Genomic DNA, 25,113 nt, shown 5'->3' with positions numbered 1-25,113 from the left:
AAGGGACAACTTAGTTGTCCCATAGACATATCTGGTTGTCCAATGGAAATATTAATAATAAATCTTAAAGAGGGTACTAAATGATACAAATTTAATAAAATATCAGCAAGCAATAACATATATATGTATGTTAGTGCTTTCTGATAGATAATTAAATTTGTTTCATACCTTATAAAAAATCTTATATCGTCGTTTTTGTCCAAGGGACAACCAAAATGTCCTACGGACAACCACTTCCGTTGTCCAAGTGACTAGTTGTCTGAGGGACTTTTCTAAAACTTTCAGCCGTATAATAAATATTAAGGATTTTTTGTGTTTTTTTCACCCTTACGGTAAAATATATATTAAATAGTATCTGGTACAATGTCATTTATTGTAATATGTTAAGTATTTATGTATTTGTGCCAGTGGTCCGATGGACATGCAATAAAGCCACCCACGCTCTCCAACAGTACTCGACCGACTGACGCCGCGAGTTTCGTGTAATCAAAATGACTGGTAGGCCTATCTGCTTACCAGAAATTTGAACTTGTTGTCAAGTATCTTACTACGTTATCTATATTTAGATTTCATAACTAATTTATGGTTGTCCAGTTGACCTGCATGGCGTGGATAATTAAAGGGACAAAATTAAAAGGCAATTTATTCATAAACCAACTAACGCAAATATCATCTATAATATATAATATAATCGGTATGTTTTATTAAGTATACTTATCCATAAACATGATTATGTGTTTAAATACCAATTCCACAACAGTATTTTTTTATGATACAAAGTTTTATGGTGCACCGTTGCACGGGGACAATCTGTCCTACTATTGAAAACCAACTTTTGGTCTTTCGGACAACCAATATAGAACGGGTAAATTGTAAACAAAATAAAATGTTTTGTAATAAAATGTTAGATAATATGAATAGGAACATAACGGAATACTAAAAAACTCATTACTTTTATTTAATTTTGTATTATCGATCAGGGACTCTGTACGTGTGATGGTGAACACTAAAAAGTTGATTCACCCAAATAACACTTACGCAGACTGCGCTATCAAAAGCGTTGCCAATTTAGCTTGGTGACCTAACTTTGCCTGAAATGAAATGTACGTAGGTTATTGTTTCCACCTTTCGTTGCATCCGTTGAGCAATGAAATTATCGAGTAGGTATTTTTTCCTAGACGAATGTAGGTATTGGTATTGTCAAATGATTCTCAAAAAAATAGGTACTGAACTCTAAATTACCTTAATTTAGGAATGAATGCGCTAATTTGTTTTTAATTTTAAGAATGTATGAAAAATGTATCATGATAAATACTGTAAATAGTAGGAAAACTGAAAATATGTAAATTGTATATTATTCAGAACAACATGTACAAATTCGTTTATAATAGATAGTTATCAAAAACTTTTTCGTAGTTTCATTGGGTATACCTACCTACTGATTCGGTCCTACCTTATGGCATTAGGTATGTATACCTACCTAAGTTTTACAGAAATTAAACGAGACCTAACATAAATTAAGGGGCATTTTTTTCATTCAAAGACAGCTTCGAAAAATGAAAGAAATAATTATGAAGGTAGTAAAATCGGGTTACAAATTAATTGATTTTAATTATTTTAGACAGCGTTTTTGTACAGGGAGCGTGCATGAACTGTAGGGAGCAGCACAGGAGTTCTAGTTTAAGCTTCCAATGTCGGCCACAAGATGGCAGTACCTAAATGCACAAGACAACGTACGTAGCTGTAGAGGGCAGCACCTGCTTTGGCGTGAAATGTCAATGTAAAGTTTAAGTTTCCGATTTAGGCCACAAGATGGCAGACCTTCCAACGCGCACGGTCCCCAATTCCCTATTGGCAAGGTGCGAAGTCGGTGGAGGGGGAAGTGGCGCTGATCGTCACAAACACAGGTAATCTTATGGAATGGCCGCCATTAGTACTAGCGGCAGCCGGTTGAACTAACTTTACTCCATAAGATTTAACGTAGAAAGTCTGCCAAAATGAGGGCAGCACCAGTCGTGCACCTAGCGAATACCTAGGAGTGGTTGGTGGACACCATGCGCTTTCAAAAATAAACGTAGGTAAAAAAACGCTTCAAAACGCCCGTGATATTGGTCCAAAACATATTTTAAAATTTAAATAAATAAGTAGATGCATTATAATATAGGTAAGTAGGTACGTACTTACCCAGGGATTTGGCACTGGGAATGAGCAAGGTGGAAGGCTTAACAATAGTCAGGTACCGGTTCCATACTTTATAGGTACCTCCGTAGCTCGATTTCTGAAAAATAATTAGGAATCATACAATACCTATGATCACAAATACCTATCTGTCGTATTATTTCAGCCAGGAATTTATTATTATGTTATAAGTGGAATCTCCCATCTCTGAATATGCACATATCTACACAAGTTCCCGATAGGTAAGTATGCCAGTGCTTGGTAAGTAAGTAAATATTAATTACATATTTAAGCTCTAAAGTACTGCGCAACACAAAATAAACAAAATTACAGAAAAATAAAATAAAAGATTCGGTTAGCAAAGTAGTACTTAATAAGTTAATAACGCCTTGGGTTATTTGGCACGTAACCCTGGAACACTTAAGTATAGGGTTTTCCGAATCTGGTGACTTACTACATTGTACTTACTACTGAGATTCTGTGAGGTGATGGATGCGAGGCCTACCTCCGTTAAGGTGTAATTGTGGATGTGATAAGGGGCTATAGTGATTTGTAATTGTGTTATTTGTAATAGTTATATGTACCTGCTTGGTATATGTTAATGTTAAGTTTCATGGCGCATTGGATCTGTCTGTAAGATCATGTAAACATTTTTCAAATAAATAAATAAATAATTTGTTTCAGAAAAACCGTTTCTTGAAAATACATATTAAAACCCAATGGTAAAACAATACCATTTAATATTTACAACAAACAATAATATTGAAATCACAGTGAGATAAAAAAACATCGAGACGAAACATTGATCTGAATACAGTGAACACAGACATTTTTATAAAAAGAAGCAATAGGCTGAGACCATTTAGATGTAAAGGTCCTCGAGATTACATATACCTACTTTCTATGTTCAAAGGGGGGGGGGGGGACACACGTATTAGGTATATAGGAGATATTTACTAATGTCCGATCAAAATTGTTTGCCGAAACCGAAGGTTCGGCTTTGCTCTAGGCTCGGCCGAAACTGAATCATCGGCCGAAACATGATTTATTTACCTACTCCAGTTAGACCTCACAAAACTGACAACACCATATGATTTAGAATAGGCTTTGTAACAATACATTTCGATCGTAGTCGTACATTGAATAAAGAGAGGTCAATCATCATAATATGGGTCTGGGATTAACAGCATGTATGAAGAAAACATCGAAACTTTGTCTCAGCAAATGACTTCTCAAAAATGCCTCAGCATTATAAGGAAGAATGTTACAAATGTATAAACCAAGTGTTGAATCCACTATTTTTGGCATATTACTGTAGGTATTGACAATAACTAATATTGACAGTAAAGTTACTAAAACACCTGTAAATACACTGTTAATATTTTGTAAAAAAAAATAGCAAATGAACATTATATGGTTTCAGATTAAAAAAGTACCCATCTCATGTAGGTATTGAGTTAACCGTAGTTAAGACTGTTTAGAGCTGCAAAAACACTATAATTAATGCTAATTGACTACCAAATTCCTTAATATTGAGGACGAAACAAATTAGATCAACCTTATATGTAAGGTATATTTTATGACAGAAACATAGCAGTTGAGCGAACCATAAGAATTAGGTATTATATAACAATAACATTCAAAATAAGACAGTATTTATTTTGTTAGGTACTTACTAATTTCTATGGCAAGTAAATAAGGACACCAGATGATGATACTGAAACTTGTAGAATCCTAATACATCAAGATCAAATAATAATTGATAAACACATACTAAATGATTTTTTATATTTAAATACTGTATAACTGTTAAAAAGCAATGTGTTGGTGTCACTTCGATTCCTTAGATAATTTTGCTTGTTGCAAAAATAATTTATTATTTACACATCATTTGTAATATGACATCACAAATTTAAAATTTACATTATATCACAACAATCTATGAGTCTACAAATGCAATAACAATCATTTAAATTCAGAATTCCTGATAATTAAAGTAATGAAATAGGAACATGTATCCATTAGTTCAATCACTTTAATTATATTGAGTAAAACATAACAAATTGGTCTAGATGGCTGATATGTGTCCTATTGCCTACATGTAACAAAGCCACATACAAAATCTATGTTAGTAACATATCCAACTTTAGATAAGTACTCAAGAAGGTAATCCCAAGACTTCAATAAATAAAAGACAACTTTTCAGGTAACAAATAATTAGATTGTTTTCTTACAAATCCCAAGAAACTCCATAATTTAGTCAAAAAACATCACTTATAGGGTTTAATATTTTACATGTCCTTGTTAAAATAACACCATTATTATACAGTTCGTTTGTAAATAAAATACTGCCCCCTTAAGCCAATTAGCGGTATCTCAAAAACAAATAACATTGAAAATGGAACTATAAGATAAAGAATTTAAAGTATATGTTTGCATTAAATTTTGATTTGAGATACCGCTAATTGGCTTAAGGGGGCAGAATACTAGGCATAAAACACTATAAACAAAACACTATTTTGTGCACACTGTTGTTGGTAATTCAATTAGATTAAATACCCAATGCATTAAATCATGATAGTAGTAATACTGTACAATTTTTTTTTAATAGAAAGTAATAAGAATTTCTATTGACAAAACTTCCAAGATTACCCTCTTAAATATTGTTTAAAAAATAAAAATCTATCTTAAGCCAACATGTACTCTCCAATATAAAACAATTACATAAATAAACATTGTTAAATTCCTTTTTCAATAAGAATAGCACCAATTCAACTTTTAAGTGTTAAATTAAATAATAAACTAGGCATATAAAGCAATTAGTATTATACTATTCAGCCTAACTTAACACAAGCCGACATGGCATGTCAACAATTTAGAGAGTTATATGCTGTTTACTCATTATGCAATCTTTGGTGTTCATGAGACCAGTGTTGCTTGTGAATGAATAAAAAGCACTCAAACTTCTACATGAACTAGAAAAGTAATTAGATTAAAAAAATATATCAATAATTAGGACAGCGGGTGTGGGGAATAGTGCAGGGGCGCGGGGCGCCCTCAGGGGCGAGGGCCGTGTGCACAACGATGGCTGGCTGTGTTGGCGTCGGCGCGTGCAGCTCGTGGCTCTCGCCCGGCGCCAGGGTCGCCAGCGCCGCCAACAGGTCGTGGTTCACCAGCGGCTCGCCCTCCTCTCGCGGTTCCCATCCCACTGGCGGGCTCGACGGCGGAGAAATCAAAAATTGCTTTACGGGAGCGGGCGGCCTCAGATTCTTAAAAGAAATGGGCGTCACCGGCTGAGCGAAATAACAGTTTATACACGAGTTATAAAACTGATACTGGTGTAGTTGCACACGGGCGTTAGCGGCCGCCAATGGGCTGTCATAGTTCACACGCAACCGCTTAAAACTGCGGAGCCACTGAAATGTAACGTTCTCCGAAAAGGTTCGGAAAAGATCTTCCAATTCGGCTTTTAGTTTTGCGTTTGCGAAAACGTCACTATGAATGTTTGTGACAATAACAGACTTCGGTATGTCGTCCAAATCGTTGACTTCGTCCTGTGAGTCACTTTCATGTTCTAAATTAGCTATATTGGGGTGAACATTAGGCATACCATCTTCGGGGTTGATATAAACGTCTTCTTCTTGAAAAGGCTCATCCTCCTCCTTGTGTGCCATATTGTACCTGCCTCGAAAGAACTAATGCACAAAAAAATTGTCCGCCGATTTCACTAGTGCAGGCGATGCAGTAAGACCATAATCAAAGTTTGTTTCACGTATATAATATCTTCATAATAAAAAACAATTACGTGAAAAATAATCGATTACATTACAGAACCGACAACTGACATGACACTTTGGAGCAAGTGTTGCCCAATGAAATAAATAAAAATAAAACAATATTAGGCCGATTACACACTAGTGTTAATATGGTTGGTCAAACCAATTTGTCAGTGAATAAGATAAGGGTGCTAGTACTAGTGTAAGACAAAGATACTATGATTCTCTCTGTCTATGTTTGAAATGAGACAGTCCTTTGACAAACTATATCTGTAGATGTGGGGGCTTTACATCCACATCGTGCGCGAATCGCCGTGCGAAGACGTGAACGCGAGTGTGGAGTTGATATTACAGATCTGCGATCTCGACTCCGCACTCGAGTTCGCGACTTCGCGCCGTGATTCGCGCACGAGTTTGGAGGGGTCTTAAATCAAATCATATTATAACCTTGGCTTAAAGGACTCGCATCCAGGCCATAACCGTTAAAAAAAACATCATAACCAATAACCAACCAAAAATACATCTATGCAACCAAACCAATTTTATTTTATTGACATTATTGACAGCGTTGTTTATTTGCTGGTGATTTGCGATTAGTTTATTTTATTGTGAATTAAGCTCAAATTAAGCAAAAAAGTCATTAAGTAATAATATATAGGTAGTTACTGGTGTGTACTTTGTACATATTATGAAAATGGCTGGACTGGAGTCCATGATTGCTGAAGAGGTTAAGCCGGTTGATAGGGAAAAGGTGGGTTAAGTATATTTTTATTTTGCTAATCCAGATAGGTATGAGTTGTTTTTTAACATTTGCAATACAAAGTGTTTTATGCTAACAATATTATATTTTGTTGTAGACATGTCCCCTGCTTCTTCGAGTGTTCTGTTCTACTGGTCGTCACAATTCGCCAGGTGACTACGCGAGGGGTAACGTTCCCCAAAATGAATTACAAATTTACACCTGGATGGATGCAACACTCCGCGAGCTAACAGGTCTTGTCAAGGAAGTTAATCCCGAGACCCGACGCAAGGGAACCTATTTCGATTTTGCTATTGTGTACCCTGATATGAGATCACCAACATATAGGATGAGAGAGATAGGAGTGACATGCTCCGGCCAACGCGGTGGGGATGACAACAAAACTTTGAGCAGTGTCAAATTCCAAATTGGCAGCTACTTGGACATATCAATTACACCACCAAACAGAATGCCACCTCCGATGAGGCGGCCACAGCCATACCTCAACAATCGACCATATTAAATACAAGTAATTGGTCATAAACAGTTTACAGTAAAAATGTCTGGATTTTCTAAATATGTCATTAATTGTTGACATAAATAAATCACTATAATCTATTACTCATCATCAATAAAGACCCATCTTTAAAGGAATGTGAACAAAGAAAACCAATTGCCACCTAATTTCATTATGTCAGTGGCCAAATGGTCTTATCATATGGTTTTGTTTGACCCGGCAGTGCAATGTAAAGGAGGGTAATGTAATCATTTAAAATTCCTTTATTTAGGAGGTCTGGCTGTGTTCCGCACGTCAAAAATTTCGAGACCCCTAAAATTGGAGTGGACTTCATTAATACCACAGGCTTTTGAGGTGATGTTTCTGTAGGTATTACATAATTTCATTAATTAGTTCAAATTTTTTACCACTTGTGACTAGAATGCTAAGTTTGTGGGATTGTAAGATTTTACTATGCTTTATCAATTAAACAACATAATTACAAAATGTTTTTAATTGTACACTCATGTTATTTTCACATTTCATTTGTCAACTTCAACACACAAGCAATTAAAAACGAAACTTAGTCACCTCAATGTAATGTCCTCATGCTTGTTACACTTGCTATCACAAGGTAACAAATATTTAATGTCCTTACATCATTTACATTTCACTACTAATAAATAGATACTAAAACCTAGTGGTTACCGGGTGACCTGAACGGCCTCTTAGATTTTTTACCCATCTGATTGAGATCAATTGTGATACCATTAGGTAGGACTGCTTTGTTTTCTTGGTAGTCTATAAACCCCTTCTCTTCTTGGTTTTCCTTGCTCTTGTCGCAGGGGATGCCAGTCTCATAGTTGTACTCTCGTTTCAAACCATCAGGATCCACATAACCATACTTGCCACGCGTAACGCAATCGATGCCTATAGTTTCCTCCTTGAATGAACCATCGTCATTCTCAAATCCCCACGTAATGCTTCCGTCCGGGTTCTCATCCCTGAATTTGCGAATGATTTGAGCAACTGGTTTCTTTTCCCTCGGATTGGAGGGTTTGTAGTTCTGTTGAACGTAAGTTTTGGCAGGCGCTCGGTTGACGGGCTCCTGCGGCTGAGGCCTGTGTCTGACTGGTTGGATAGGGGCCTCGTCCTCCTCTACCAAGGGTTTGGGCTCCGGCCTGAACGACGGCCGCTGAGGTCTGCTCGACAGAGGTTGGAGGCGCACCGGCTGAGGCTTGAAGGGGGCTTCATTTCTGATGGGGGTGAAAGATTGCGGCTGCAATAATGGTCTATACTGAGTGGGTCTGATCGGCTCGGGTCTTAAGACAGACGGAGTCGAGGACGGCTGGAAGGGAGGCGGGTTGAACGCTATCGGCGGCTTCGGCTGAGATGTGGTGGTGAAATCAAAGAAATCGTTTTGAGGTTCCGGTGTGGTGAAAATGCTAGGGACGAAGGCGGTGGGGGTGTTGATTTCGACCTCGTCTTCGGGTTCTTCGGTGACCGGTTTGGGGGGCTCCTCGATTGACTGCAGATTGGGTCTGGGAGACGCGTCCACGGACTTGAAGGAAGGCCTGCCTTGGCCGGGCCTCCTCAAGCGGGGGCCGCCAGCCGGGGGACCGCTCTGCAGCCGTCCCTGGCGGAAGGCGCCGGGCGCGGGGCCTAGAGCTATGGCTCCGGGAATTTGTATCCTCCGAGGAGCAGGCGAGTTATTGTATTGACCATACGCCGTGGCAGCGCAAAGCGCTAATATCTGAAACGAGTAGAATTTAATTATTAACCATCAGTTCAATATAACCAAGATTAAGAGATATTCTAAACCCAGTTTTCGTAATTCAATAAAATTACAAATAGATGAAGGTAGTAATTCTTTCATTAGTTTACTTTTATAAATTAATATCTGGGAGACCGAGCTTTGCTCGGAAAACATATCAAACATATTAGAGCCGTTTCCGAGATCGTCAATAATATAAATAAATAAATATACAAGAGGTATAAGATAAGATGTACATTAGGGTGGAGCGTCGTTGTATGGGAAAAAATAAAAATTTTATTATCAATGTGGAACCGGTACAAAAAGTTGCAGTTTGTCATGTAGATTATAGTGATTATATCAAGTTTCAAAATAAACACTACTTTTAGCCCTCTACCCAGCCGCTAAAGAAATTAATAAAGGTAAATTTTCATCAATTATTTAAATATACTATTTCACTAATATGTGTACATTTTATTGAAATTATATAATACTTAATAAGCATTTAATAAGCTATTACCAAAATTTTTGTGCCTTTTTCAATATTTATGAAATAATAAAATTTCAAACTTTCATATTAAACAGCAATTTCATGCAAAACAAGGAAAATGCTACAGTGTAAAAAAATTATATGAGTTATTTTTTTTAGACGTTCTTGTGCCAAAGTAACGGTGTTATTGATTACGAAAAGTATCATTTTACTGCAAAAAATGGGTTACTTATATGTTTAAATGAGCGTCAAATATTGCCCTTCGGCGTCGCTTACGCCCTTTTTGGGTCATGTTCACACGTTATGTTAGGCATATATTTACTTTTACTAGTAGTATTTTTATTATCTTATCACGTTCAAAATAGTTTTCACGGTTCTGTAATAAGTTGTAAACTGCAATTTGTGCACAATATCCGGGTTAAAGGGCCGATTCCATAAAACCTCTATTTACGTGGTTTTACCATGTCATAAAAATATACGTTATAAACAAAAATAAGTATAGGAATCGAGTATATCTGTAACAAAAAGATGTTATTTAATGAATAAAACTTGTTATAAAAAAAATAAGCATTAATTAAATTTATTAAAAATATACAAATATTGCTATATATGCTATATATGCTAAATATGCTATATATAATCGAATAGTAGAGGGCTAAAAGTATATACCAATATTTTTTTTATTATTTTTCCCTTAAACAATAAAAAATTAGACATCCTTTTAGAGGGGTTCCATTGCTATATACAAGAATTTTGGATTTCGCTCCACCCTAATGTACATAAGTTAATTCCTTTTTTGGCAAACCTTTCAGGAGGTAAGCCTATAGACCTATAGGAATTTTATATCTATGCTATAGACGAAAAAATATGTCACTCACGTCACGTCAGTTCACTTGGATCGTCATTTATAAAAAGAAATGTCATAAAAATTAATACGTGACTCAGGCGTGAAGGTGATTAATTAATTTTAATAGTAGATATTAAAATTACCTAGGTACTTATTGTTGCCACCCTTACATACTAAGTATTTAGTCACACACTTATCATCGCAAGTGTTATTAAAAATAGGTACAATGTAATAAAATCGATTTAGACAGCTGAGTATTCGTGGGATTGTTCCTAATAGTTATAAAAAAAAAAATTGAGTATAATCTTACACAGATCGACCTAGCCCCAAACTAAACGAAGCTTGTATTAGTTACGTGGTAACTAAGCGATGATAATAGGTACCTACTTACTTAAATAGATAAATACATGTATAACATCCACAACTCGGGAACCAACATTCGTGTCACACACAACAAATAAAGGTTCTTACCGGGATTCAAATCTGGGATCATCTGTTTTGTACGCAGGGTCACTACCGACTAGTTTAGGAGGCTGTTATTAGTTAAATTCCTAGAGTTATCTTATTTCTCTCATTTAAAACAATTGTAACTCACAGCAGGTGACAAAATGTTCCGTGACACTTATCGCCGCAATGACGAGCAACTTCGCGACGTCGGCGTCGCTGCAACGTCACTGATACGAAGCACTACGGGAGATTGATTCTCTGAGCCCAGGGAGACAGGAGTTCAAGGTAAGTCGTGAATCTTTTTTGCGTCATAACAAAATGTTAAATAAATTGTATCGAACATATTTAAAAAGAAAAGTAAATGATCTTGTGTTTAACTATAGTAAATCCGAGTAGGTATAACATTTATTGGAGCCTTGGGTATAATCACTCCTTAGGTGACCTACGTTTGTTTTTAAGTTAAAACTTTATTACCTAAACTATTTGAAGACGGTATAGTCGTCAGTATGCACTCGACATGAGTGCCCAAATCACACTACACAAATAGCGTGTGGTCTGTGGGGTCTCCCCATCGCTGTGGGGTGGCCATGTCTCCGTCATTTTGTGGATGATGGAGCTTCGAAACCTAACTAGCCTACGACCGCCTAGAAGTCATTAAATTGCGCCCACCTCAGATACGCTCATACTAAATCTCAACCAAGGGGACACCTCTTTTTCCGATTTCGGGACAAAAAGTATGTTCTTTTTTATCTGTGCGCTAAATTTAATTGAGATTCGTCAGATGCTTTTACGTGAATGAGGAACACGCATTAATAAGTTGCAGGTGCAAGTTAAGGCCGTGCATCGAAAACTAACAGGATCTTAGAAAGGTGGCAGTGGCTAGACCCGGAAACAAACAGTAGTGATTTTCGGATATATGTTTCTTGACTATATGATAAGAGATTTCATAGTAATCGAAACACGAATGCTTAAAATTTTCTTGATAGAAAATAAATCCAAACTTACGTGTTCATTTTTCGGTTTTAGCTTCGTGCAACTAGAAATCACATCCATATCCAGCACAACCCACCTTAAAGCAAAGGTTTTCATCTCGTCTTATCTTTCATTGAACTAAATATTAACTTATTATCTTTTACTGATGGATTTATTGTCGATTTTTGATTTTATGAATTCAACAGCAAACGCCCATTTTACGCAGTTCGGTTTCTCTTTCTGTCATGCGTCAAAGTCATAAATGCATCCTTAATGCCAGTAATGTTAGATGGCCGTCGTGCCACTCGTGCCTCAAAGAGGTAAGACCTACGTCAATTCGCGCAGCGCTCCGAATTACGTAAAATTTTAATATCCAATAAACGTTGAGTCGTAACTCCATTGAGTAGTAACGGAATCGGAGGTAAACCTATGATGGTGCCTTCTTACAGGCCTATACGTTACGCATGTGTGCGTGTTTGCTTAGCTATACGTCATGCTACGTCGAAATCTATACTCTTTGTCAATTACAACGGGTTAGGAAATTTCGACAGATACTGAAATGTATCGGTAGCGGTTTGGTATTTAGCCATCAGAATCTAACCGTAACTTTTTGCTTTATTTTTGTTTGAAAATAAAATATCTATAAGAATATATTTTTTGTTTTTTTCTATTGTAATGATAGAAATAAATCTAGTATATTTCATGCTCAAATAATTTAAAATAATTGAATAAATATTAAAAACTAATTAATATTATTCGTTTTAATTATTATGTTATTAAGTTTGTTTGAATAAAATATTTTATTTCAATAATACGAAAAGTAATTATATTTAAGTACCACTAAAAAAAGGTCCCTACTTACAAAAACTCACTAGCACGGGCCGGGGTTCGAACCCGTGACCTCCGGTTTGAAAGTCGCACGCCACTACAATTTCACATAAGTAATGTACAATGACATGATACCGTGGAAAAAGTGAATATTACAATGTACTGTGTTACTATCATTTTATAGTTTATTTTGGCTTGACAAGGAGGAATGAGAAAAACGTGCAGAGCGAGAGGATTAAATCTCTCTGACCCTTTCTTAAAGTAATTTGTCGATGTTCTTTTTAGGGTTCCGTATCCAAAGGGTAAAAACGGGACCCTATTACTAAGACTCCGCTGTCCGTCCGTCCGTCTGTCACCAGGCTGTATCTCACGAACCCTGATAGCTAGACAGTTGAAATTTTCACAGATGATGTATTTCTGTTGCCGCTATAACAACAAATACTAAAATCAGAATAAAATAAAGATTTAAGTGGGGCTCCCATACAACAAAAGTGATTTTTGACCGAACGTCTTTCTTTCAGTTTTGTTTCTTTTTAAAAATAAAGGAATGTCTCCATTAAGTAAAATGAGCCAGCTTAAGGATTTAAGGTAGTTTCCCTCCAGGGCCCGACTTATCTTTCCACAATGTATATTCATTTTAGCGGAATTTACCAGTTAAATTAGATGTAAATACCTTTTTAGTTAATCGTTAATATGATATATTAGTAGCAGTAAAACACTTTATTGTATAAAAAAACACATAAAACATGAAAAACACACACATCCTTCGTATATGGTAAAATATATTTTTCACAAGGGTATCGGTTTTGGTTTTTACTTATAAGTATAAGTAAAAACCAAAACCGATACGCGATTGGGATACGCTCTTTTTGTATGGGATACAAAAAAGAAACTCCTGGGTCACCAAGAAAAATCGACATATTAAAATAATTCTGTTCGTTTTTAAGTTCTAGTCAGATTGACTTTTTGGTTATTTGAGATAAATTACAATAACGCTTAGATTTGAAAAATATGATTTTCTATTTTGTTGCGACACGACCCGGGTAATAAAAATACTGCGAATTTGAACTTTGTTTGCTGTCGTTGTAAAATGTATTAAAAAATAATGTAGGCACCCCTGACAATTGAAATTCAAAATTATCCAGAAAAATGGGTGTTTCAAAAAGGCACCCTGTATTCCTTACATACCTAAATAATCTCTTATTCAATAAAACATATTATAATTACTAAACACTGTGATTTATTTCAAATAAATGCAAATCGATCGGATAAACGATATTAATACCTACCTATACAATGAATACGAGTACAGTCAGCTGCAATATATGTTACACACCGAAGGCCGTTTTGCGGTAGATCGTGTTAGATCTTATTTGTAGAGCCATAAGAGCGTGTCACATATTTTTGCGGCCGTCGAAGAGTAACATATTATTGCAAGTGACTGTACCTATGAAAAATTCGAGGGTTAAATATCATTTCAACCAAAGCATTTATAATAATAACGACTATGTACGCCTGCAACCCCAGGGGTATTGTAACCCCATAACAGTAAGGTTGAAATTCGCATTTAGTGACCGCAAAGTCAGGTGAGCGTAATCAAGTAAATCTGTTTTCATCATATTTTATCAAAAATAATCTCTTTTCTGTTCTTGTGCTATTTTCTTATTATCAATACTCTTAACTTATATGCTATCTACGCTGCTGCTTCTATGCTGTTAACATCTTCCAAAAACAACAATAAATATTCAGGTTTATTAATTAATTATTTTATTGTTTGCTATTATGAATAAGTAACAACGCCATCTGTTTCAATTTTTTCCGAATTTAAGTTTCTGGCCGACCGCAGCGACCGCGTATAATGGTAGTTAACTTCTGTAACGTTAGATGGTGCTAAAAGGTCACACAAACTTCACGTGCGGCGCGAAGCGTTTCCATGTGTGCGTGTTAGCGGGGAGGGAAGAACTAGCGGGCGTGGTTTACGAAGCGCCAGATGCGGCTGCAGTAGGCCCTTAACGCTTCCCACATCCTATTTAGGTATCGGATAGGTGCATCAAGGGCATCAAGTTCTGAGAGCTTAAGAAGTTTAACAACCTTGCAGTTATACAGTATTTCAGATATATGAAAGGTTATTAGCTACATATATAAGTACCTACAAATCATTTTATTAAAAGTAAATGGTCCATACTATAAGATCTGTTTAATATCTCCCTAGCGACAGTAGCGACGTCTTGTATTTTACGAGTACGTATATCCACCTTATATTGTTTGAGGTAAATTGCTCTCTGCCTCAAACTATATTTAAAATTATACCTACTTAATGCATAAGTATAAAGAACTTTATGCACACCGCTGTTTAGTTTAGTGTTAGGTAGTAATAAAATAAGTGGTGCTTAACAAGTATTTTCTCCCACTGTTCATTGCATAGTTGGAATTTGCTATAGTAAAACTCAATTTCGTCGCTGGAATGCCGGCATGCAACCCGCCACTTTCAAGTGTTGTGGAAGTGGTGGACCTTGCCGAGTGACCTACCGCAGTACACCAGTACTAGAGACTAGTAAGTAAAAAAGACTGTCGATCTCCGTGTATGTATACACAGCTGCGAAAGCGCATCATAAAGTGGGGATGTACTTTTGCAGCTCGCTGTACCTCTACTACATAAGAGCCACCTGTCCACACTGTAGTCCGGCAATGCAATAGGTTTATGTTTAGGCGTGAGACTAACGCACGAACTTGAAAGGGATTCGACTAACGAACTACGGGAGCGCTAGGAACAGTCGTTTTGTACATATTTTTAGGGTTCCGTATCTCAAAGGGAAAGGACGAAACGCTTATAATGATCACTCGTGTTCTGTCTGTCACAGTCCATTTGCGTCAAACTACTGAACCGTTTAGGTTGAAATTTGGTACTCGTACGCATACCTACCTTACGTAAGTCGGTGACCCAAAGATGGACGTGTAACGTAAATAAATGAATTGTGTACCTAGGGCCACTTTTGGGGGTAAACTTTTGCAAACGTGTTACATATCAAATTAAAGGGCTTGTTGTGAGAATCTCAAATACATTTAGGTATAATTTTTTTGTAATTTTAATAGTTTAAGAAAAAAGGCGATTGCTCTAAACTACTGGGCCTACAATTTTGATTTAAAAAAAAACAGAAAATAGTTCAATACCTATAGATTACAGGAAAATCTATGAAGTCCGTGAGTCTCAAGGAAAAAAAACATTGTTAAAAATGGTGCGAAGTACGGATCCCTTGGAGCGCGAGTTAGGCTCGCATTTGGCCATTTTTTGTACGTTGTACTTACCGAAATAAATGTCACTGATGGTCTGTTTTTATACCTTGCTTAATGGCCCAAATAGGACAATTAAGAGAATTCGTGTCGTGTTTTTTTCCTACCGAGCTATTGAGAGAAGTCATTTTGTTATATGTATATTACCTATATTACACGTTACCCTACCTACATTGCAACGCATATCATTTTACCTCTAGCTAGTAACAAGTTACGTGAAGTAGAGTCCACTTGTAATTACGGCATACTACAATGATTGATGAGGCACGCGACTATGTACCTCCTCGAATGACAGCAATGACAATCTACTGCAGATTGACAGTATATTTAGGTAATTGTCTCTAACTGTGACACTGTCCACGCCTTGCTCGGATTCTGTTATGCTCAATAAAAGTACCAATGATATCATACGTACTACGCAAGATTGCACCAAGACCGGTACGAAAGCTAGACTAAATACCTACCTCGAGACTGGTCATAACTAGATATCTTTATGTAAACCATTGACGTATAATATCTAAGGACGGGCTAATGGGGCACTAAACATCGTACTAGTTCAGCGGTGCTACCCACGAATTCCAGCCAATCGTGCAGTCTAACGCGACTAGTTGCGACCAATAGCGCGCGTAATGCGAACTCGTCAACCAATAGCGCGCGTGATGCGAACTCATCAACCAATCGCGTTGTAGCGATTTCACACCGCTGTACTGGCCCCTGTCATGCCTTATTATTATTGCCCGTAAAGCCAGTCCCTATAGATATCTATGTCAATGATGTAAACTAGTTCGACAATGTTCGAGTTATACTTGCTTTTCAAGATTATTTTTGTGTCTGCATAAGTTACCTATAGTCGAGCAATTAGGTTAGAAAATTATGAGAAAAGTTTGAAAGTGTTAGGTGTAGATATTGTTATGATTTTCTATTAAGTGGAAAAGGAAAGCGTATCAACTTATCTAATTAACATATAGGAAAATCTGCATTCTGCTGATGTAACACTACTCATAATTTACCGATAACATTAGGAAATGACTGTCTAAGTTTGTAAATAGGTAACAGTAATTATTCAACGGAACTGTAAGAACAATTTTATACTTAGAGGGTCTAATGAATGCAAATTCATGCATTTATGAGAATGATTATTGGATAAAAAATGGAATCGCAACGATATTATTTGAAACTAGCAATTCATTTTTAAACGGCTAGTTATCCTTAAATTTTATGAATGCGTGCGTAACTGATGATTTACGTACTATAAGGTCAATTAAGTAATAACAATTAATAATTGATTGGGAAACCTAAGCATTAGCTTTCTGGGCAGTGCCGGCTGTCGCAAGCCATGCAAATGGCTACACTTTCAGAAATCGATCTCAATGCGCCTGTATTAGTGCGTGATGCAATCCACCGACCTTTATCACCTCAATCACCTGTTGTGTATTTACTAGCAACATTATTGACCGACTAAACGCATTATGACAATAGACCTAGTATTATGCGGAAGCGCAACTGATATACGAGTATGTTATGTTTCAACATTAAGTAACAGTTTTAACCATTTATATTTCGCGTCCACACATGCTACATGAAACTAAAATGAAGCAATAAAGTAATTAAGTTTAAATTTCAGTCTGATAAAGGTAGAAGCATATATACTCGTACACAAGATGAAGACAAACTATAAAAATCTTCTTGATCACTTGAAATTGATTTTCTGATAAATATCTTATATTAATTATTATATGAATGACTGAGATGCTCACCTGGCGGCCATTGGGCCACATTACATTATTTGAAAATTCGTTCATCTGTATATTATGAGTATCTACTCATAATATACAAAGGCCTCTACTAGCTCAGTAAAGATACGCTTGCGCAAAACATTAAATTACCTGACTTAAAAAAACCGCATGTATGCAGGAACCCTGCAAACATTCCACCCGGAAGTAGGTACTTAGGTAAAACCGTTTTTTTAATATAATTATATATATTAGGTTTAAGATTCTTTATTCTCATTAAGAATGTATGTAATGTGTAATTGTATATATGTAATTGTATAGAAAAGTGGATTCTTATGTTAGGGATCCGACATGTAAAGCTAACAAATAGGAATAAATAGTTCTTCGATTAAGTAAGTGTATAAAAACGACTTATAAAATATATCGTCATAAACATCCTACAGAAAAAACATTTGTAAACATGTGCATGCGTTCATACATGTACCGGAAAACATACCTAACGATATTGTGTTAGATTATAAATCACATAACCATATTAACCTTATAATCACTGCACTCATCGTAGCTTTAATGTGAACTTTCCGTGGATCCATATTATGATTCTAGTTAATACTAGATTCATGATATGGATATATAAACTAAAAACATCAGCTATTATACTAAATTATTTCAAATTACACTTCAAATTAAAGGTACGATGAGTGCAGTGGTTGCAAGATTAATTCAGTTTAAAGATATTCGTATATTGATTCTAATGTTTAAGTAAGAGAGACGTGTGCTAAGCGGGCGAGGTGTTCAAAATGATTTTGAAGCGACTTTATTCTTAAGAGAATAAGAGCGCGTCAAGGTAATTTTGAACATCGAGCCCGCTTAGAAACTTCTGCTGCTGACTGTACTTACGAGTACGTATCTAAGGAACATCGAACAGAAGTAAGATGATATCTAGATTCTGAACAGTGCAGACAGAAGGCATACTGCCGTATTCGAACTTCAAGATATTCACAAGAGACGACACGTACTAGATCCATTCTAGATACGTTATAGTTTAGATTTCAACTAGTTCTCTTTTGCAGCGCAATTCGGGCAACCAATGTCACTTTTACGATAGATCATGTTAGATATCTATTAGATGTGAATTAGATCTCTAAGTAATATCTTGTGGAAATCGTTCAAAAGTATCTCCAGAATCGCGGAAATGTCAAATTTGACAGGTTAGATCTTAAACATATCGTTATCGTATCTTGGCGATGTCTAATAAATATCTATTACAAAATCCGAATCGGGCCCTTTTAGTTTTAATTTGTGTGTGAAATAGACAAGTCCTGAATGCTTCGGGGAATGTTCGGAGTGCCGAGCAAATTGCATGAGTACCCCCGCCGTAAGCCACTGCGCTGCTTCCGCCACTCAAGGTGACCAACGATACTTGTCGCCGGCTAAATACCCGTTAATGTATGGAAACATTGTAAAAAACTGAAAGCATACATCTCGAAATAATTTTAAATTCAAGTACCTACTATGAAATATTTATAAGTCCGTTTAATTCAAGGACACTGGCAGTCTAAATCTTACTAGCAATAATTTAAGATTATTGCATCAATTTTTGAAGTGAAAACTTCTTTAGCGGCGCTGGGCACTTTTTGAGGTGGGGAAAAAATGATAAACTCGAGACAGCGTAAGGCGATCACGTGACCGTAAGGGGCGTAAGGTTTAGATGGCCACTCATAATTTAAATGGCATTTAAATCAATAAAAAAAACTCAATGTTATTTGACATTTATGTTGCGGACTCCTTTTCAAGACTCTTTACCTATGTTCAAATAATTTGACGTCATGGCAGTATGTAAATAAACATGTCAATGACAAAGTGTGATCTTATTTGAGAATGATAATAATATATAATAAATAAATATAATACCTCCGCTAAACGTATGTATCGTGTTACCGGGCGTCGATAACATAGTGAGGTTAGTTTTCACTTCTATCGGCACTCCCGGGGTGCAACCGTTGTTGCTTGTTTTAATGCGGTATGCACGCTTTGTTATTTTAATAATGTTGGCGACGGTCTGCAATTTTTTATTATAATATATTCGCTTCAATGCGCAAGTGAAATGTGTTTTAATTGTTTATTGACGGAGGTGTACTTAGAAATTTTGCAACTACATGTTATTACAGTGTTTTCTCAATGTGTTTATAATTGAATACCTAGTGGGTTATTCTAATGAGCGTGGCTCGTAATGAGGCATTGTTTATGGAAGACGTGCGGGGTGGGTGTGTAGCGCTCGTTGAAGTCTTTTGCAAGGCATTACTCACGCGGGCGTATTCCGGGCAAGTAACAAGTTGTCTACTATTAAATGATGTTACCCCCACAGAAAGTGTTTAGATGTGTTATTAATTCAGATATTTATATTTGTGAGATGATTTGCTGTATTAAAAAAAGGATCTTTGAATAATTTTCGCCGCAATCTTAATTGCCGTCTAACCTGAGTAAACGGTCTTAAATGGTATTTAAGAGTCGAAAAAATGCTTTTTGAAACAAATTACGAGTACCTACCAAAGATCATAGGCAAACATTGAAATGAAAACAATAATAATAATTATCTCAGAGAAAACTTTTCGCAGGGTATACCAAGAAACAAACCACACCACAGGGGGTTGACCAAGAAAGTACATAGGTTTGCGTAAAGTAGTTCAAATAATCACAACAATAGGCAAAATAAGTGTTTAACTGGTTATGATTATTTCACGTTGTTCCGCCAGATGGATAATTGCAATATTGATCAAGCTTTATATAAGCTCACGGGACTTCGAGAACGATAGGCGCAACACGCAGCGCGCCATCACCACGCCATTGACAAAAATATCAGCTTTCTTTGAACAATAACTTACATTAGTACATTAGTCATACCAACGAGTAGTATTCATCTTCAGATGGTGAGATTGGCAATGGTGTAGGGTACCTAACCCAAGATATAATATTGGTATTAATTTGCACACTCGGAAATAATTTAAAACTATTAAATTTGTAGTAATCCCCTGGCGGAATTGTCCCGCGCAACCTTATATTTTAATGACCCAATTTGTGACATCTACGAGTATGAAAAGGGGCCTTATTGTCGATGGCGGTTACGCCATTATTAACGATGCTCCGATATAAATACAATGCCGCGCAACGCTGTACGGCGTAAGCGCCATCTACAATAAGGTCCCTTTTCCTAGATAATGCCCCATTTGAGGACTCATCCAACTAGTACAGGTACCAACAATACCTACCTGTAAGTTACGATACAATGGCGAACGCTTCCGCGTGGCGTTGCGCTGCAGTCATGGCTAATTAGACAAAAGTAACGATATTCATATATAATGAGTGCGTGCCGGCTTATCCCGAAACCGGGGATACCGCTGTACCTACTACTCGAGCCTGTCTGGGGAGCTCAAGTAATTAGCTGGTTGTATAAAATGATAATGGGTCTAGTTCATATGTAGGTATACGTATCTAAGTATAGAGTCTCTGCGGAAAGAGAAGAGTCGTGGAATGTGCCCATACATTCTACGACTCTTGTCTTTTCGCAATTCAATTCAATTCAATTCAATTATTTATTCATAAAATTTACATTTTATACGTCATTATATTACAATTACAGATAGTTAACATAGTTACTTACAGTAAACCGATTGTATAATTTTGCCGAAAACTTGGGCGTTCAAATCCGGCCGCACAGTATGTACATCGGAATAATATTAGAAATCAACCTCAAATAAGTGTTACATGAATGTTTATTATGAATTATCGAAATCCCTGAGAGAGATTGAGGTGGTCTTATGTTAGTTTAGGATTGCAGACAATGCACTCAAGCCTACAAAACCTCATGTTGGTAAACGTAAAACCATAATAAAAAAACAACGGGTTGCACTCCGGGAGTGCTGGCAGAAGTGAAAACTTAATCACTATTGCAAAATGTCTGCAGCACTATGTATAATTGAGATTAACGCCATCTAGCGTTATTTCGTCGCATTACTTGAAACACCCAAGCACATCACTGTTAGTACTCGAGTTATATTAATACCAGTTAGATGGAAACTCACTAGATGGCATTTAAATCAATAAAGAAAACTCAATGACATTGTTCGATCAGGTCATGTGATCTGTCGTGAGTTTATCATTTTTTCCCCACCTCAAAAAGTGCACAGCGCCGCTAAAGAAGTTTTCACTTCAAAAAATATCTATGACTAATTATTTAAGTTTCTTCATACAAATTGCAATTGTTGTAGAACAGGTGCTTAGAGTAGTAGTAGTGTAGGGCGAAGTCGATGTAAAAAGCTCAAAGACAAAACAATCCGGGTTTTCTCTTTCAATTGTTAGATTATCTTTGATTCATCGGAAACTGAGTCTTTCTAATGGAAAATTGACTAACGCAATGATACAAGTGCAGGTGAAAGTACTGTGGATACAAGAAAATTATGATAATATAGTTAGGAACGATACATATATTATTTGATGATTAGATCAGATTAACTGCTTTATAAATTGCGTAAGTTGATAAGTACTTGTACGTAAATTATGTATGTTAGAGGTATATTATATTTAAGAGTCTATGATACATACCTAATATAGAGACTATAGAGTATGTACGTATAAATAAATAAATAAATAAATATTATAGGACATTTTTACACAAATTGACTAAGCCCCACAGTAAGCTCAAGAAGGCTTGTGTTGTGGGTACTCAGACAACGATAGATATAATATACAAATACTTAAATACAAAGAAAACAACCATGACTCAGGAACAAATATCTGTGCTCATCACACAAATAAATGCCCTTACTGGGATTCGAACCCAGGACCGCGGCTTCACAGGCAGGGTCACTACCCACTAGGCCAGACCGGTCGTCAAATAATAAAATAAATATAGATAATTAATATTTAGTTCAAGTACACGCGTGCCATAATGTCATATATTATATGTGTAATTGTTTCTTGAAAAGCCATAACTGTTTCGCGGTTTTCATTGAGGGTTTCTATATATGATTGAATGATAATATGTGGTTCCCATCAAAAGTGAGAAATTTAGCTCACACAGTATGTGTGACAGTATAAATCTATTGAGAAATTTTTATAGTATACATAACTTTTCTCTTGGCATTTTTGTGTTAACTTCTAAATTGAATGGCGAGAAAGGAGTGAAGCCCCATTTTAGACGGATCAAGAACTTGCTTGCAATTTTAAAGAAAAACTACGTAAAGACGTTGCGTTATTTGATGGATCCACTGAATTCATTGTACTCTGTAGTTAGCATGTATCGGTTGTTGCATGCAAGTTCTTGAACCGTCTAAATGGGGCTATACTGTAGTCAGGAAATCAGTATAATACATCGTTAATTAGTTATCACCCGGGATCACGTTTCGTGCTATGCGATTATAGCGAAGTTTCAGCTCGTCTGATTTATAAGCCAGAAAACGAACGTTTGAAATATTTATGCGATGCTTGTTAACGTTTACAAAGTGCCAATAGCACGGATCTCAACTCTCACGCGATGTCAATGATTTGGACATTTAAATGAATTCAAACATTGAATGAAAGTGAAGGAATGTTTACACTGAGCAGGGTAAGACACAACGGACACAATTATTGGCCTCTCACCCTGAAGGGAGGTATGTCAGGTGTACTAAGTTTTGGCCAATAACAAATATAATAAAAGGTGCCGAGGGTCCGCCACATATTGCTAGGAATATTGCAACCGTCCAACTACATTTCAAAACAATTACCGACTTTACATATATGAAGTATATGAACCACATACATATAATATTAATTACTATATATTTGGTGGTTTGGTGGTTATTATATATTTGGTCATGAAAAAAAAAAAAAAAAAATATTAATTACGTATGTAAAAAACAAGTACGTAAGAATTACGATTCTTGCAAGCTCGATGTCAGGGACAGTGCTCCTTATATGCAAGGCGAACCTCATTTATTTCTGGTTCAGTGGATGCCGAGACTTAGGGACAACTAGACGTAATCACATACCTAAGGTGTTGCAAATTGTAACTCAATCCAGATATTGTGTTGTGAGACGTAGACCGCTGAAGGCATCACATCACCTAGCTTATAACTGTCCTGATAGAAATACCATACACTGCACTTTTCAATATTCAAGATCATACGTCCGTAAAGGTCTGCTGTCGACTTGCATTGTTATAAAAATAGTTCAAGGTGCAGTCGTTTTGACTCTACGGTGATAGTGGAACAAAAAGAGCTTTGCGTATATGTCGCTCACCAAATCTTGATCGACATGAAGTCTTTCTTGATACGACCTAGAAATGGAACAGTCTTTCCAGTGAGCGGGTTGATTTTATATCAAATGTTGTAACATTGTAAGTAATATCAGTTTATTATCTACGCCCACCGGTCGAGCCTGGAATAGTAGAATAGGTAATGGCGGTGCACGGTGGCCCAGTGTAACGTAACAAGCTTTGCTCGGTTTACGTAATTGAGTCGTTAATATGACAACGCACTTGCCAAATATGTAATACGTTTGGAGCTCGACAATTAGTTCCGGCTTGTTATTAAGGAGAGCAACATTTTTGTTTTGCCGAAAGGTTACTTGTGATTTGTTGCACGGTTATTAAAGTGACCTGTTAGCCGCCGCCTCAAGGTTGGCCGTGGATACTGTCACTCTGAATTCGTTTAAACGATCGATTGAAACGCAATCGAGTACTTATCTTGGGATTCGTGTATTGATCAATTAACTTTATTGTATATCGCAGGCCTAGTTATTTGTGACATGGCGCCATACTGCGGTGCGGCCATATTACGAATTTGCCGGTGACTCAAGTCAGCTGTGGAAGGATTTATGCTTCCTATTAGATTTAAATTTTTTTGTTAACGTAACGTGTATATATTATAATAGTTACATGAACAAGACTTATTTATGTAAATAATTTTGCATACGTAGAATGATTTTAAATAATTACCTATAATTTAATTATTTATGTAAACTACATGAATATCTCGTATTAAGACTAGTATAGTTGCGTATCTACTAAACATATGTGTATTTACTATTAGGTACTTTTACTTGTAGGCATATTTACTATACGTGCATTGTTTTAAAAAGAATCAAGATTTAAACCGTTAGTTTTAAAAGTTACGAATGCAGGTATCTTTGTGGCACTAAAAACAAGTTTGTTTCTAATATATGACGCTGTGGATAAAATACTGTTGCTATTTAATTGTATGTTTAAGTTATCATTGTATTGATTACTTAGTAATTTAATTGAGTTATAAAAAAAATTTAAAATGACACTTTTCAATGTTAAATTTAATTGTAATTATTAATCGATGCAAAGAAAGTAGCCCAAGACGATCACAAACGAAATGTAGGTAGGGGATGGCTTACCAGTATCGTCCGCATAGTGTCCCTGCACGTCCCTCGCACGCAACGCACAACCGACAAATAAAGGAGCCACCTCCCGCGCCGGCTATATGAGGTCGCCCACTCTCGCCCTGCGCCTGCGGCCACCATACAGCACGATGGCAACCGGGCACGGTCGGGCACGTG

The 25,113-nt window shown here is 36.4% G+C and overlaps 4 protein-coding genes across 4 annotated transcripts in view; 2 read left to right on the top strand and 2 right to left on the bottom strand.

Moving 5' to 3' along the window:
- LOC134651346 (organic cation transporter protein) overlaps window positions 1-25,113 on the top strand; it is a 499,346-nt gene that overhangs the window by 23,382 nt on the left and 450,851 nt on the right. The gene's annotated exons all lie outside the window — the stretch shown is intronic.
- LOC134651805 (protein sarah) lies at window positions 5,097-6,045 on the bottom strand. Its single transcript, XM_063506915.1, has one exon. The coding sequence runs from the start codon at window positions 5,850-5,852 to the stop codon at window positions 5,184-5,186; it is 669 nt and encodes a 222-aa protein (XP_063362985.1). The 5' UTR covers window positions 5,853-6,045; the 3' UTR covers window positions 5,097-5,183.
- On the top strand, window positions 6,577-7,266 carry LOC134651546 (histone deacetylase complex subunit SAP18). The gene is made up of 2 exons (XM_063506651.1): window positions 6,577-6,705; window positions 6,812-7,266. The coding sequence occupies exons 1-2, from the start codon at window positions 6,643-6,645 to the stop codon at window positions 7,214-7,216; spliced, it is 468 nt and encodes a 155-aa protein (XP_063362721.1). The 5' UTR covers window positions 6,577-6,642; the 3' UTR covers window positions 7,217-7,266.
- LOC134651385 (uncharacterized) lies at window positions 7,686-25,088 on the bottom strand. The gene is made up of 2 exons (XM_063506479.1): window positions 24,952-25,088; window positions 7,686-8,942 (listed from the first exon to the last, which is right to left on the bottom strand). Exons 1-2 carry the CDS (start codon window positions 25,075-25,077, stop codon window positions 7,887-7,889), a joined length of 1,182 nt encoding a protein of 393 aa, XP_063362549.1. The 5' UTR covers window positions 25,078-25,088; the 3' UTR covers window positions 7,686-7,886.

Source organism: Cydia amplana, chromosome 10 (genome assembly GCF_948474715.1).
Source record: "Cydia amplana chromosome 10, ilCydAmpl1.1, whole genome shotgun sequence".
Lineage (NCBI taxonomy): Eukaryota > Metazoa > Arthropoda > Insecta > Lepidoptera > Tortricidae > Cydia > Cydia amplana.
This window is presented reverse-complemented; position numbering and strand designations above follow the sequence as displayed.